The following is a 17,421-nucleotide window of genomic DNA, read 5'->3' as shown; positions in this document are numbered from 1 at the left end:
AGGGGAGGGGGGCGCGGAGGCGGGTCGTTACGGGGGAGAGGGATTCGGAGTTGATCGATGGGCGGGGAGGCGTCAGGTCGGATAGTTAGATTAGACGGACGGGATGGGTTGGGCGGCGATGCGGGGAGTGATGGATGCGAGGCGGATTCCGAAGCGGGCACGGGAGAATATTGGGAGATTAAACGGCGGTGGGGAAGAGGGAGCAGAAGGGAGGGAGGGAGAGAGAGAGAGACAGAGAGAGAGAGAGAGAGACAACATAATTAAGGTTAGTTCCAGGATAAGTGATTCGCAATGCTGCATATATCCGCAGAAAACGTTCTGGCTCCGCTGGCATGACCATGAAAGTGACAGCGTTGCAGAAGTAATTATCTTTCAACCTTCAAACCGATTCAACATTGGGGAGGAGAACCCCCCCCCCCACAAAAAAAAAAAAAAAAAAAAAACCCCAACAACAAAAGGCAACAGGAAACAGATTGTAATCTCGGGCCCTTTTCCCATCTCCCTCTAATAATTCCTCTCTCTCCGTGTCCCTTCCCTTCCATTTCTCTTTCTTCGTCTCTCTCCGTCCGCGTCCTTTATCTTGCCCGTTTTGAAGACGGGCCTCAAAGAAAACAGCACCGGGCGATTCATTTTGTTTTGCAATCTCTTGTTTTCATTAAGTTAAACGGGGAGAACGGGAGCGAGAGGGAGAGAGGGAGAGAGATACAGAGGGGGCGAGGGAGAGAGAGAGAGAGAGAGAAAGAGAGAGAGAGAGAGAGAGAGAGAGAGGGCAAGGTAGATAGGAAGGAAAAAACGAGGAAGAGAAAAGCACCGGTGGACACGCTTACACTTTTCTTTTATGTGTAAGCATAATGGGGGACTTGAGACTCCAATAAAAAGCAAGTGGTAACAACAAAGAACGGCATCCCCCCCAAATACCCAGTGTCTACTCACGGAGAAAGTGGAGATAAGAGAGAAAAAAAAAAAAAGGCAAAAAAACAAACAAACAAAAAGAAAAACCCTGATAATTGAATTCAAGCAAGAACACAACCCCCCCCCCCCCCCTATATGAAGGAGGACAAGACGGATTGTTTTGCATCCTGTCTCACCGAAAATAAATTAGGAAGGAACGGTCCACGCCAGGGTTCAATACTTGTTCTTAACAACTTTTTGCGTGGTTGCGTTTTCTACCCGATAGCGGCCGTGTGGCATCGCGGTTCCAAAGCGTTAAAAAAAAAAAAAAAAAAAGCTTTACTGGGAGCCACGGGATCCAAAGCACTCAGAACGGTATTCCTTATGGTGAACGGTGTTAATAATGAAGTTCATTCCCATATTGTTAACAGAGAAACATGTACAGGTAAGTGTATTTACTTCTTCTGATGATGATGAAGGTGCTACAGTAAGGACGGTCATATTGGGGGTTACGATGGCAGGAAGCTGTTGTCCTTTATGACAGGGGATTCTTTTATTCTTTTTTGAAGCTGATCGTGAAGATGATGCCAAGGGTAATTCGGGTATTCACACGGACAAAGTTGATACGCGCAAAGTTGCCGAGTGCCCTGGTTGAAGGACAGGAAGAGATAATGACTCGTGGCCTCGAGCCAAAATGTCAAGCGAGCCAAGAACCAATCCTCCTGACGGGGGAGACGCCTCCGACGGCCGGGGCGCATTCCCGGTCCGAGCCGTCGGACGGACGACTCGGGCGTTCCGTTCCGTGCCCGAGCGGCGCGCGGGAAATGAGTGGGGACAAAGGTGGGTCCAACCCAGAAGCCGTCAACAGCTTGAGAAGCTAAAAGAGAAAACAACGTGAGTGGCAACGGCAGAACAGTCAGAAGACGACGGGACTGGAGAACGACCGGCTCCACCGACCGCTCCAAGGTGATGGGGGCGTGGCCTCCGGGAGACCCGGCCACGCCCGTGGGAGATCCTCCCGAGGTCCAGAGACATTTCTCGAGCAGATGGAGTGGATTAAAATGACCAGTAACTAATCTGTTGCCGGTGAGATTTCGCCATTTCGTTCCTCTGCACCCATAACCAACAGCCTCCCGTTGAAAGAGTGTGATCGGGTAATTCCATAATTTCCGACAGGTGAAGGTGAAACAGGGAATGCGTATCCCCTGCGCAGAGCCGAAAAGTGCCGGGGAAGGGGTTTGGAGAAAACTCGCCGGTGTCGACAGTGACCCGGGGATAAAGGGATGGAGGATGAGAAGATGAATCATTCAGGACTACCAGTTTGCCGCTGGGGTTCATTGTCAGTCTGGGTGACTTGGTGAACAGCCTGCTGCCTAAATGAGCTACACCGCTGAGGTATATAACCAATGTTCGGTTGATAGCTGACCGTTCTCGCTGGACCGAGACGCCCCGAAAGTGACGGCGGCGCGTACGAATATGAATAACACAGGTGGACAAAGAGGATCAGACTGTGACAAATGAGACAAGCGCGATGACAGAGACAAGGTCCGCAATCACAATACCGATCTCGTGGCGCTAATCAAAATTATGGAAATAAGGGGCGCGCTATCTCTGTGGCCAATTACGACATCGGTCTCGAGAACGTCTTAATAAATCCAATAAAAGAAAAAAAAAAAAATTTGGCGCGGGAATGGAATCCGGGACTTCCTCCCGCGTTAGCTCGGTATTCGACGCGCCGGGGAAACAACGCTCAGGGCGATCGCTATGACACGTATCCATATTTATCATCTGAAATGTTACAGCGCCGCACTGATGATGCTCTTAGTGAACCAGTTCTTGTCTGCATCATCAGCATCTTTTTTCCCTCCGCGATCTTTCATTACAAAAAAAAAAATCTAAAAGTCTCATACTGCTTGCTTCTGTGACTCTGACATAAGGTTCTTTTGAGAGTGGGACAAAAAGTGACTTTGGACGAAGGCATCTGCTGGATGACATCATGTTATGTAGTGTGCTCTAGCCTCGTCTGTAAATGGCAAACCACTAAAATTGCCTGGTCGATCGCGGACCTACCGTGTCACGTACGATTTCTAAAGAGCTTGTCCTCAGTGCCATTTTCTTTCTAAAACGGTTGGCATCCGGTGTCCTATGTCAACTCCCCGCTTGGCGCTGCTATGAAGGTGCATTTAGGTCTTATATCTAGTGAACATGCTATTTTGATGACTCATCCCGATTGACTTGGGAGAAATTGCTTTTGCAAAACGGGTCGCACCATCAAACGCACCCCTGATAGCAGATATCTTGATGTTCCACAGATTCACGTCGGCGCTCCTCTCTTTGTTACACGGCACCCAAGAACCAAATGCCAGTGGGTTCAGAGTGATTCCAGTGCGTTATTAACATAGCATTGGGGAACAACATGGAGCTGCTATTTCATAAGGACATCGACAAGGTATCCACCTTGATGGTGGTGAAATGGTAAATGGTTTTCAAAGGGCGTTCAAGACAATGCCCCGGGGGAGGAGAGGGAGATTGATGGGAAAACGGTGGGATGGTTAAAGCACGTCTACATGTTGTCCTTGGAGCGTTTATGTCGGCGTGCGTATGCCTGGGAAGAGAGCAATGATGTTGTCTGGGCACGTGTGAACCACTGTTACCGCTGGGGAAGGGGGGAGGCCTTGCAGGTGCTGGAGGTGGAGGCTTCATTCAGATGAAACCCGGGGGTAAGGGAGAATGATTACGGGTTCATATACATACATGTGCATATCAGTGCGTATGGGTGAGTGTCTGCGCACCATCTGTCTATAGGAATGGGTGGAAGTGTGCGTGTGCGTGTGTGTGTGTGTGTGTGTGTGTGTGTGTGTGTGTGTGTGTGTGTGTGTGTGTGTGTGTGTGTGTGTGTGTGTGCCACTGTGTGTGACTGCTATGTTGGTATGCAACAGGCGAGTCATTGTATAGCAGACTATGGATCATCCATGATAGCCAACAGATTGCCTCCCCGAACCTCTGAAAGATTAACGACACACTGTGACATGTGTGAAGGTGTCTACACGCACACACCCACACTCGCACGCACGCACGCACGCACGCACGCACGCACGCACGCACGCACGCACGCACGCACGCACGCACGCACGCACGCACGCACGCACGCACGCACACAGTAGGTCGTCTAAAATTATTACCTTCTCTGTTTGAGAGGAAAATCCCTCAGATGCACTGGATGATGCTGCACTGAGCAGCTCACTAACACCGCTTGTGTTTGTGTGTCTGTGCAAGTGTGTGAGTACAAATAACATATACATATATACTGGAGCCTGTGTGAGTCAGCATTTTGCAAATGTGTGTATGCTCATATGTATGTTATTTTAATAACTTTATTATGCACTCTGAATTGTATGTAAATTGTGTGTGTGTGTGTGTGTGTGTGTGTGTGTGTGTGTGTGTGTGTGTGTGTGTGTGTGTTAGGGTGAGAAGGTGGTAATAACAACAGCAAGCCGTTAATGTACTCTGGCCAATCCACAATTTAGTCCAGTAGATGATGCCTCGTGGCAGGGAAGATCTCTAAGGGCCTCCGCACACGAACTTGAGCCCCAGGAAGAGAATTGGAACAAATCTTTTGTCGTGAGCGATGGTTTGCTGTCTTTTGGTTGTTCAACACGACGGGGTCAGGGACTCCCAGTGACCTGCCGATCCACCATCCTAGGCTACAACAAAGGTCTGGCACTGTCAAGAATTTAGGCTTCGGCTTCAAACGGCACAGTCTGACAAGACTGAGAATCCAGAGTTTACTTGTTTTTATCACACAGTGTGACTTATAATGAATGTAAAAGACAGAAAAAAATTGCATATGGTGCGGAGGCCATTAAAGCAGTATGACACAGAACATTACCTGGATAGAGCCACTTAGTGCTTCAATTTAACTGAAAACACACACACACACACACACACACACACACACACACACACACACACACACACACACACACACACACACACACACACACACCGTATATAGTTACCGTATATACAGTGCAACTATTGTCACTCAGCAGAGCAGACAGTTGCAACATTCTATGATGCCCATTGCATTTGTCCGACACTAATTTCCTGTATTTGCATTCGTGAAAAACATGCAAAATATCGAGAACATTATATGAGTGATCACTTTTTTGAGATTTTTTCTTTTTTTTCCAACAGCTACACACGATCAGCCATAACATTAAAACCACCGCTAATAACCACTAATATTGTGTAGTTCCCCCTGGTGTCGCCAAAACAGCTCTGACCAATCGAGGCGTGGACTCCACAAGACCTGTGAAGGTGTCCTTTGGTATCTGGCACCAAGACGTTAGCAGCAGATCCTTTAAGTCCTGTTGGTTACGAGGTGGAGTCTCCAGGGATCAGGCTTGTTGTTCCAGCACATCCCACGGATGCTAGATCGGATCGGACCCTAACCCCGACCATCCACATGATGTAGAAGAAAATGTGATTCATCAGACCAGGACACCACCTTCCATTGCTCCATGGTCCAGTTCTGACGATCACGTGCCCATTGTAGGTGCTTTGGGGTCAGCATGGACACTCTGACTGGTCTGCAGCTACACAGCCCCATACACAGCAAGCTGTGATGCACTGTGTGTTCTGACACCTTTCTATTATAGCAGCATCAACTTTTTCACCAATCTGTGCTACAGTAGCTCTTCTGTGGGATCAGACCACGCAGGCTAGACTTCAGTCCCCACGCACATCAATGAGCCTTGGGCGCCCATGATCCCGTCACCTGTTCACCGGTTGTCCTTCCTTGGATCACTTTTGGTAGATACTAACCACTGCATACCAGGAACACCCCACAAGACCTGTCGTTTTGGAGATGCTCTGACTCAGTCGTCTAGCCATCACAATGTGGTCCTTGTCAAAGTGGCTCAGATCCTGTCCATTTTTCCTGCTTCCAAAACATCAACTTCAAGATCTGACTGTTCACTTGCTGCCTAATATATCCCACCTCTTGACAGGTGCCATTGGAACGAGATGAGTGATGTTATTCCCTTCGCCTGTCAGTGGTTTTAATGCTGTGGCTGGTCGGTTGTAGGTATTCCTCAATTTGTGTTTGAGGCTATGAGGTATGTACACTTAAAGGGCAAAATCGAAAGTATATTGAATGGATAACTTATTATAATAATTAGGGCAATAAGGAGGAAGAAATAACAACAGGGCTTAGAGATGCAGGGAAACACACTCTCACGCATAGTGACACATTCAGATGATGATGTAGATTTGGGGTCAATTTTAGATAAAGCAGAGCATTATAATTAGTGACCTGGAGATATAAACATGAAAGAAAGCGGGAGCGAGAGAGTGGGAGCGAGAGAGAGACACACACACACACTGATCCTGTGTGTGTGTGTGTGTGTGTGTGTGTGTGTGTGTGTGTGTGTATGTGTGTGTGTGTTTAAATGTTGCTGAATCCTTAATCGTTGGCTCCAAAAGCCAGCTAATGGCATGACTAACTAACCACTGTGGTTCACAGTGCTTACTCATTAATGAATGACCAGCCTCAAGGTCATCAATTACAATACTCTCTCATTCTCTCTCTCCCTCTCTCTCCCTCTCTCTCTCTCTCTCCCATCTTCTCTCTCTCTCTCTCTCTTGCACCCTCTCTCCCTCTCTCTCTCTCTCTCTCTCTCTCTCTCTCTCTCATTCTGAATTTCCATCCACGTTTGATCTTCCTTTATCTTTATCATCTCCACCTCCAGTAAAAATGACAGACATGAACGTGTATAATCTGTATTTAAGTCAGTACTCTCCACGTCCCACTGTGCAGCTAAAACGGAGCCCCCCCACATCTCTCTCACTTCTTTTTCTGCCCCTCGCGGCCTGACCCGGCAAATCACTTTCATTAAAGGGTCCCGGTGGCAAGAAGACAGGTGGGCGCTTCTAAATGCCGACTCAAGGTCACTCCAACAACGTGTGTGTGTGTGTGTGTGTGTGTGTGTGTGTATCTGTGTGTGTGTTTGTGTGTTTATGTGTGCGTGAGAGAGAGAGAGAGAGAGAGAGAGAGAGAGAGAGAGAGAGAGAGAGAGAGAGAGAGAGAGAGAGAGAGAGAAATAAAAGGAGACAAAATGTCTGTTGACTGTAAGGGTGAAAAATATTGCATTTTGCTGTGCAAGAAACACAAGCACACATGCACGCACGCACGCACAAACGCACACACGCACACACACACACACACACACACACACACACACACACACACACACACACACACACACACACACACACACACACACACACACATATACATACCAATTTGAGTGCATAACAATAGAAAATGCGGATAAACTCAGATAATGATTAGGGCCACTGAACGGCATCAAGAGGCAGAGACGAATCCAGCAGAAAACGAAGGAGATGGAGATGGAGAGAAGGAGAAGGAGAGGGAGAGAGCGACAGAGAGGAAGACGGAAAACAGAAAGAGAGAGGGAAAGGAGAACAGGAGAGGGCAAAAGTAAGGAAAAAAGGAGAGGGGTAGGGGATGGAGAGAGAAAAGTAATGCATACAGGTAAGATGGAGAGAAACATAGAAAAAGGCAAAAAGGAGTGCAAAATAGAGAGAGAGAGAGAGAGAGAGAGAGAGAGAGAGAGAGAGAGAGGTTTGTGTGGCTGTGTGTAAAGTATCTGTATCGTGTGTCTGGTTGCATGTATCTGTGTGTGTGTGCGTGTGTGTGTGTGTGTGTGTGTGTGTGTGTGTGTGTGTGTTTGTGTGTGTGCGTGTGTTTCAATGTGATACTGTTTCCCTGAGACTGCAGAGATGACTGCAGAGGGGAGAGAGGGACTGACACTGAATACCAATGGACCTTTAGCATCATCACAGCGCTGGCACACACACACACACACACACACCCGCACGCACGCACGCACACACACGCACGCACACACGCACGCACACACACATACAACCACAAACACAGCAAACAGCCATGCTAACAATAAGACAGCAAGCAAAACAAAATAGTACATTGCCAAAGTCAGTCAGTCAACAAAACATCCCTGTCATCAGCGTTTCTTGTCCTTCACAAAAATTCCAACTTGTATAAAACTTCATACATGAAACTGATTGCTATTCCAAGGGTTTGTATTGGGATGATGCAAAATTCGAATACAGTAAGATATAATCCACAGCAAGGTGTGGGGTCATTGGAATGCAGGGCGGTGCATAACGTGGGTGGTGCTTAATGATGGAGCTGTGCATTATAGGACAATAATTAACACCCCTCCAGACAATTGGAATTGAGTGAAATGATCAATCGTCTTTATATTGCACTTATCCAGTCATTACAGCCATCCACTCAAAGCACTTTACAAATAACGCTGCTTATTGCCTTGCTCGTACCTGAAAATATCAATAAATGTACAGTATACATAAATTAACAAAATATTACCTGACTGTTGTTACACATTGCTGAAGTGACCATTAGTGAATACTAGGGAAATAGTAATAACTACATAGTAACTTCATAATAACTTTTATTAAGAAAAAATAATTTTAATTAACTTTATTAAGGAAATATAATAACAATATCTTGCATACACAACTGCTGTGTCATAATATCTGATTCAACACCAAGTCAATTTCTCTTTATTCTCAACTAAAGTGAAGTTGCTATAATGGGAAGAGAAACTCATCAATTTGATATAGAAAATGATATCCCCGGCCCTACATTGTAAGGGCAGGGATATCATTTCTTTGGTTATGTATAGTAGCTGTCTGGCGCAGATATTAAAGGGGAAAGATAAAAAAGAGCAAGGAGGGGAAAATGAAAAACGATTTCTGGCATATCGCCTTGTCGTTCTTTCGAGTCCTAGAGAAGGGTCAAACATCAGCCAATATGCCCGATCCTAAATGGGTCTGCCTCTGTCAGAAATAAGTTGATTTACACATTATTACAAACAGATAGTTCGATAAATCACATAATTTATCTTTAGCTTTGTATAAACCAAGGGCAGCGAATAAAAAACTTATTTGGATTTTCTGTCTGGTGGTTACTGCTTACCATAAATTACATAGCATCCAATGCTCAGAGAATGTTGCTCATAATAATATTGCACTTGTAGCGACTCACTAAATCTGTTCACACTTTACAATAAGAAGAGGAGCTAGAGGTTACAAATCATTTCATGGAGTCCGAAAAAAAATTAAGATTGAATTGCAACAGCCTACTAACAAAACCATTTCCGTAAAAGAAGCAAAATGAGCAGCGCAGCGGCGTAACATGCTGATGATTGGCGCCGGTGCTAATATATTTTCGGACCCCCCCTCCGCCGCCCTCCCCGCCCCTCCCCACACACGCACGCACCCACACAGGTTCGGCTCGAGCCATTTTGCTGATAATAAAATAACCGCCATCAAAAATATAAAAAATATACTTTTTTTTTTTACACTGGTTTTTTTTTTTGTTACCCATTTGCAGCTGACCTTTCAAAGTGCAGCTTTTGATTTTCAGGCATGATGTAATGGGAGGTGAGCGGCAGTGGGAGAGAAATCTCATCATATTAGTGAATAAAGTTATTTTATTTACCACCACACTAAAAAAAATGGGGAAGTGCTTTTTTTTTTTTTAAAGGAGGAGATGGATTTATGTGTTTGTGCGTGTGTGTGTGTGTGTGTGTGTGTGTGTGTGTGTGTGTGTGTGTGTGTGTGTGTGTGTGTGTGTGTGTGTGTGGGTGTGCGGGTGTGTGTGTGTGTGTCCGGGTTTGTGTCTGTGAAGCATTTTAGATTTTCTCTTCTCGGTTTGGAATGGACCTGTCAGTCAGGGTTAGGTGGAGGGGAGTGTAAACGACGTGTGTGGGGGTGGAGAAAGAAAGGGTGAAGGAGATGGATGAGCGGTTAAATGAGGAAGGCAAGGCGGGGCAGGAGAACAGGTGGAGGAAAGTAGAAGTAAAGTTTGGAGGGTGAAGGCGGACCTCCATAACAGAGCTCATCCTCGCTGCAGTTTGCCTGGAAATGTCCTCTCACGCTCAATTAAATCCCACCAACTGACGAGAGAAATTACAGTAAGATACAATCACATTTAGTTATACGTAGAGTTAAAAGTCTAAAACTGTGCTACATCCCATGGTGCAATGCAGTCACTGGTAATGCAAAGTATTTTACTGGTATTTATAGATAGATAGACAGACAGACAGACAGACATATGGATAGATAGATAGATAGATAGATAGATAGATAGATAGATAGATAGATAGATAGATAGATAGATAGATAGATAGATAGATAGATAGATAGATAGATAGATAGATAGATACCACTCCACCCGCAGTCTGCCGTGACAGATGTCCAGCCAGGACGTCGCAACTCCCTTCACACTCTCTGAATCCATCTTGCACCCAAAATACACAATGCACACACGCAATTTCTCTGTCAACCGCTCCCACTTTCCCCTCTTCTGGCTTATCTTCTTTCAGTCACTTCTATCGTTTGTTTTGGTGGGACGCTCCCCTTGCCGCCCCTCCTCTCATCAGATTTGCTCCCCAAAGGTCTTGCAGATGAATGGCATGAATAATTTACTAAACTGCATTCTCAGGTTATCAATAATAAAATGCCGTATTCTTATAAATATTCTAAAAATATGTTGGACTCTGCCCCCTCAGTGAGGCATTAAACATTTATACACGTATAGCTAAAGCTAAAGCTCCCACCATACTAGCCCATATGTGGGCACAGTGTTTGTGTGTGCAGGTATTTACTTCATGTGGTGAAATGATGTGATGATGAGTGTGTATTGTTAAACGTGTGTGTACGTGTGATAAGTGCATGTCTGTGTGTGTGTGTGTGTGTGTGTGTGTGTGTGTGTGTGTGTGTGTGTGTGTGTGTGTGTTTGTACGTGTGATATGTGCACGTCTGTGTGTGTGTGTGTATGTGTGTGTGTGACTGTGTGTGTGTGTGTGTGTGTTACTACAGTAGCACATCTTCAGCTCCAGTAACCTTTCCAAATGGCAGTCAGACTGTGTGTTAAAGCAGTTGGGCTTTGCCCTTTGTGTTGCCAGAACATTCTACACCGTGCAGCACTCTCACATTACAGAATGGGAAGATGTTCAACACACACACTCCCTGCACACATCACACACAAACACACACACACACACACACACACACACACACACACACACACACACCCATCACACACACACATAGACACACAAGCACACATTGGCCCACCGTGGTGAGATGTCGCAGCCCTGCTGCATGAATGCCCCCAACGAGAACCAGAGGGAGTTGAAGATGCCAAACTCGTTGGGGGGTTGGTCAGTCGGGCCCTGCTCCGTGGCGCCCTCCTCTGGCTCCTCAGCGTGCCACTCGTACGGGCTGAAGCGACTCACCTAGCGGAAGCAGAAGAGAAAGGTTGGTTTGAGCTGAAAAACCCCCAAAAAACTACCAAAGACATCACAATAAACTGTCAAAGAACCATGACTGAAGCAGTGACTGATTATCCTCATGCATGATTACATTACATTACATTACATTACATTTCGTCATTTAGCAGACGCTTTTATCCAAAGCGACTTACAATTATTCAAACACCGACGGACGCAGCCATCAGGAGCAATGAGGGGTTAAGTGTCTTGCTCAAGGACACTACAGCATGATAGCAGGAGGAGCCTGGGATCGAACCAGCAACCATTAGATTACTAGACGACCAGCTCTACCTCCTGAGCTACCGTCCCCTCCATGATGCATACATCTTTATTTTAGCACAGATTGTGGTAATAGGTTCAGAGAGAAAACAACGTTCAACCTGTAACCTAAAGGGTATCTGCCATATTGAAACACTCCACACGATGGCCTCCAACGCTTTCCGATGATTCAACTCAAAAGTTAACGGAGCGCTCACTCACCAAAAACAGCACGACACTGACTCCGATGTAGGCGAACACGATGCACATCCAGATCTCATAGGCCAGCGGGTCCAGGAAGGAGAACACCCCCGGTTTAGACTTCTGGGGTTTCTTGATCATAATGGAGATCCCCAGGGACATGAAGGGTTTGGAGAAGTCAATCACCTCCTCCCTGACAAGAGTGATGGTCAATGGGGCCACTGCAATCTCTGCTTTCTAGAGCGGGGAGGTAAGGAGGACATCGTTCACTTCAGTGTTATAGTCACCCCCGGAGAACCACTAGAACGAGCACCCTAACCTAACGGGTGTGAAGGCTGCCGCTCTGCCGCGGACGTGGAGCCAGGAAACACCGGCAGTGACCACCCTAACCACCGCTCCGACCAACCTGGACCAGACCCGAATCTGACCCTCTTCCCTTCTGGAGGCGTCTGCCTGCGGCGCTGTGCACCAGCAAAATAGACTCTCATATTACATTACACGACATCACATTATTAACACTGCACAGTGTATAACTACATTATCTATGATTTTTCAGAGTATGCCATTTAATGTTGCCCACTCGGCATCCACTGCAGCCTTGTCATCCTGGAAGGGGGAGACCTCTTTCTGTAAGCCCCTTCTCATGGTTTATCCCCCTTTTTCCCCAAGGGAAAAAGGGGGATAAACGGTTTTCTGGGAGTTTTTCCCTGCCCGGGTGGGCTTAAGACCAGGGAGATGCAATTGTTTTCCATGTGGAATGTGGGCCTGTGAAGCCATTTGAGAGTGTACTGTAATTACCGCCTATATGAATAAACTCGACAAATAAACTTCACAACTAGTTTCAGGGAGGACCGGGGTTCGACTGAAACAACTGAAATCCAAACGCATACGCAACACGAGGAGACAAACCATAACCTCTCAAGAGTCCGCAGAAGGGAGAATCGAAGAGGACAAACCAGAGGATCAACACAGAACGGCGCCGGAATGTTGTATCCGGTCTTTATGAAAATGCGAAGATGGGAACACTTTAGGTGGGAGGAGGAGTTTAAATGAGGCGAAGGGAGGGGGAGGCGGAGAGGGTGCGTGAACACTGGGAGCGTGGAAGAGACAGGCCGGCGGGGGTGGGGACATTGACGCTAATGGGAAAAGAAGGAGAGGTACAGAAAGAGACGGTATGTTAAGGAAGGGTTTGTGAGGTGATGAGAGCAATGGGGGGAAAAAAAAGAGGGGCAGAGGAAAAGATGGGGTGAAAGAGGGGGAAGAAGAAAAATGGCAACGCGACAGAGAAGTAATTCATAGGCATGAGAGGGATGCTGCTAGAATATGAATCAGCCCTCCAAGTCTCTCAGACACTCTCATACGTGTGTACACGCGCACACACACACACACACACACACACACACACACACACACACACACACACACACACACACACACACACACACACACACACACACACACACACACACACACACACACACACACACACCATTCCGTGGATGAGTCAAGAACATCATTCATTCAGCACTCTGAATCCGAGTCTGAATAGTACTTGTGCAAACAACATCTGCAGCCCTAACCCAAAAAGGAAGCCTGAGTAACTGCATATCAAACAGCAAGTGTTCTCTGGCTGCAAGGAATTAAGGAGGCGACAATGGAGGAAGAATAAATAGCTGAAGGAAGAGTACGGGCTGAGCAGGATGTGGAATGAAAACAGGGCAGGAGAGGGCAGAGGATAATCCGAAGTCATCCGATGGAGAGATGCCATAACGGCCGAGAAGAAAGGGAGACATGGTGGGAGATGAAAGGAGTCGCCGAAAAGTATTTGAGAACAAGGGATTCAAAGCCCACAGAAGCGTTTTGCCTGCTGTGTTGAGGGTGGCGGAGGAGTTCCTGGAGATGACTGTAAGCGTGAATATAGCACGGAAAATTCAAAATTGATTAGTCAGTCTGCTTCCGGTTTCTCACTTTCCACCCGTTAGTATTGCCTTTTGTGCACGGAACTCTTACAGCCGCGATGGCGGTGTTGCAAAAACAACCCCCAGACGCGTGTGCTTACAACAATAACGAGGAAGGAAAAATCAGAGATTCAAGCCCCATCTAGTGCTTGTTAGTGTTTATAGAGAACCTCTTCTGGGACTCATCTTTTTAGTGCTTCAGGACCTTCTCTTTGAGGTTTGTCAAACCATTTAACCCATTTGATAGTTTGCTAAATGTACCTCTGACGACCAGGGGCGGCCCGGGCTTTTATGTGGCCCTAAGCAGGGTTGGGGCGGGGGCGACACGCAAGGTGCGTTTTATTTTCTTTCAAATACAAAATACATGATATAAAGTAAAAACAACAGGGTTTTTTGTTGGATTTGGGGTATTTGGAAAAGTGGCGCAAATTGGCGGAGGCGTGACAGAGTGAGCGGAAGGGAGACGTCACACTCTACACTGATTGTGCCCCCGCCCACTCCAGAGGTTGTGGCCCTTATGCATAGAGCGCTGATGCCCTGGGCTGGCCCTGATGACGAACTATTTTAAACCCTTCAAATAGGGTAAGACTACCAGGAAGGGGCAGGATCTAAATTAAAGTGTGTGTTGTGGTGGAACAGGGAAATACTCCACTTATCTGGTGGAGTGCAGGATTTAAAAGGTGTAATCAGTAACATTGGAAAATTAGCAATTGCCTAAAGGAAGTCATAGAAACTACACAGACATTCAAACTTTGTTACTTATCCCAGATGTATAAGTCAGTTGTCTGTTTGTTAACATAGAAGCCTAATCTGTTTCTATCAGATTTGACTAAATTACTTCCGTCCTCTTCTTCCCTCTAAACCCCATCTCTTCACATTAATCCAATCGTCTTGCCTCCCTATCTTCGTTTCCTGTGACAACTTCTATCTCCAATGCCTTAACTGCCTTTCTACTACCCCCCCTCCCAATCCCTATCACGGAGACCCATCAGCCATACTCCATATACCACCAATATTTCCATATGTTCTTCTCTGTATCGCTTCCCCTGTATTTTCCACTCACCCACCCCAGAGCATCCATCCATCCTTACCCCATAGACAAGTTCTCCAACCATTCCGTTCCATATCTTGGTCTCCGGGTCCCTGGCTCCGTATTTCCCATCGGGCACAATGGAAATCTTGTATTTGATTCCAATGTGCTTGGCAATTTCCGAGGCCAGGTCGACGCAGTAGCCCTCGAACTGGTCGTTGCCCTCGTATAATTCCCAGTTCTTCTTGAGCATCACATAGGGACCCTCCTGTGAAAGCAGCAGAGAACGGGAGAGAGACACAAACTGTTTGGAAGGACCTGAATGAGGCTGTCCTAACAGAGTATGATGGCAAAAAAAACCCCAAAAAAACCACACAGAATACAGGCAGGTTATATCATTATATTTATATCAAACAAAAGAAAATCTAATTTAGATCATCATGTGTATACAGGATATATGATATGATTGAATAGCTTTACATAAGGTGATTGGCCTTGCCCCAATGAACCCCATAGAACAGTGTCGGAGAAAACCCCTCCTGTCAAAAAACGGCTCGGGCGGGAAACCGAGCCATGTTCACACGGAGCAAATATAACAGCTGTTTTTGTTTTTGTTTTTGAATTTTATTTAAAGGCCACTGTGTTTGTGGAGAATGTTCAATATCTTAAGCTTTGGACTTAGAGTGCACCTCTCCTACGCCCTACGCGGGATACGCATCCGATGCCATGCAACATTTATACTGAAGCGGCGAACTGAGTGGATGATAAAAAAAAACACAAAAAAAAAAAAAAAAACTAGGGCGGTGAAATACTACAGAGAGGGCTCCTCCGGTCGTGTATTTAAAGTGGCACAAGGGTTTTTGGGGTGTACTTTCACTATGAGAAAGAGGAGGAGGTGGGAGCTATTTTTATTTAACCGGTAGGTGCACACAAATACTCGGACCAGTTCATTTTTGACTTTTGACTACATGCGTATCCATCGCGGGTGGTGATTTATAGTAATTACGCCTGGGGCTCCCCACCCTGTAATCCAACTGAAACCAAGACTATTAAAATGCTATCAACCCCTTTTTAATCAAAGACTAATCTCATCTAATTAATCAGACAGGCTTTTGTAACACCTAAAACAACCCGGCTATTAAACAGTTTATTGAGATCATAAAAGATGACAAAAAAAGGATAACATACATTTGGAAATCAAATCTCCAGGCAGCAAACGGATTGGCGTTGAAAACATGTACGATTTAATCAAGCATCTTTTTGTTTAAGAAATAAAATAAATATAAATATGGTATAACAATGGCAATTTACATACAACTTGAATCAATACAACAACAAAATAAATTACATTGAGAGCGCCATAGTCTGAAAGCACGGAGCGTCGGAACAGATGTATATTCAGTGAAAGTCTTGGACAAAGAATTGCGAGGTAAACAATCACATTACTGTCACATAAAACACAAATTGGAGGTAATACATTGTATTTACAGCAGTCAAGCGGAGAATCGAAAAACGAACAAAGTTACGAGACCACTTTTCTTTTTTAACTCTTAAGGAGGACATCGGAGGAGGATTGATCAACACGAACAGAAACCTTTTTATTTTACTCGCCGAGCGCTCACAAAGGGCCGCTCCGGCTTTAATTTATGCAGAGGGAGTTTAAACAGGCACATTTCAGACGCGAAAAAAGAGGAAAAACCGGTGCTCGTTTCATCGGCGCCGTCATCTCCACGTGCAAAAAAACCCCAAAACTTGCTCTTTTGTGTGTTTCGTTGTCAGAGTGAGTGAAAGCGCATTTCTCTCCCGAAAATCTCATTATCAAAGACATTAGCGGGGCCTGGGGGCACCCGTCGCACCGATTCAACATGAATCACGGTGCTAATGAAGAGACAAACAAAGCCGAGCAAATTCCCTCTTTATAGAGCTCTATAGAGCGGCTCCCAGGACTGCTCCGTCAGCAGCCACCGCCGCTCCATCACCGCGCCGCGCTGTGGAGACGGACGATTAGGCGCGCTGAAATACCGTTTTTTAAATGAGGAGAAAAAAAAAAAAAAAAAAGCGTTTGAACCATTTAAGGTAGGGTTTCTTTGTGTTTATCTGTAGACCATATTTTATTATAAAATACTGGCTGTTCCAAGCATAAGCACTGTAAATACGGTCTACACAATAGAGAGCCTTTTACATCGTGCGTAACACGTCCCCCATCCGTAACAAAACAAGCATTAATTTGAAAAGGAAATTGCTAATTTTGTTACAATTCCAGCCTATTTTTCCACCGTTCCTCATTAATGACACGAGAAAGTTCGGATCATGTCAAATTTCACTTTCTTTTCACTTTTGCAGATGGCATAACCGGAACGAACGGAAAGCATAGCAGAGGCCCCGGCCAAACAGCTCCTCCGGCTGAGGTCCGTCGATTTTTCATGCATATCTATCTTCGCGTGGCTCAGCGTCAGTTTAGCACGTACGGCGTCTACAGGGCAGGTCATTCAGTCGTGGCTGCAAACGCCGACCGGTTTCTGTTGCGTTCTCCATCTCCAAGATAAAAAAATCACCCTTGGACGTCTTTTCTGACGAGGCTTAAACCATCGATGAATTTGCATCTAAATCAGTTCATTGTAAATAAACGAGTTGTGAATAATGTCGCTGTGTAACAGTGCAAGGTCTGTGC

The 17,421-nt window shown here is 45.9% G+C and overlaps 1 protein-coding gene across 2 annotated transcripts in view; it reads right to left on the bottom strand.

The window, feature by feature from the left end:
* The window catches only part of gria4a (glutamate receptor, ionotropic, AMPA 4a), a gene marked incomplete at both ends in the record, with an annotated part of 94,065 nt that overhangs the window by 13,180 nt on the left and 63,464 nt on the right, over positions 1-17,421 (bottom strand). For both annotated transcript variants that reach the window (XM_080007231.1, XM_080007230.1), the window contains 3 exons: positions 11,107-11,267; positions 11,784-11,999; positions 14,812-15,018. In XM_080007231.1, coding sequence (XP_079863357.1) covers positions 11,107-11,267; positions 11,784-11,999; positions 14,812-15,018 — 584 coding nt within the window. The remainder of the gene's footprint in view (positions 1-11,106; positions 11,268-11,783; positions 12,000-14,811; positions 15,019-17,421) is intronic.

The sequence above is a fragment of the Zeus faber genome (assembly GCF_960531495.2).
Source record: "Zeus faber genome assembly, chromosome: 9".
Classification (NCBI taxonomy): domain Eukaryota; kingdom Metazoa; phylum Chordata; class Actinopteri; order Zeiformes; family Zeidae; genus Zeus; species Zeus faber.
Note: the sequence above shows the minus strand (reverse complement) of the source record. Positions and strands in the feature narration are given on the sequence as shown.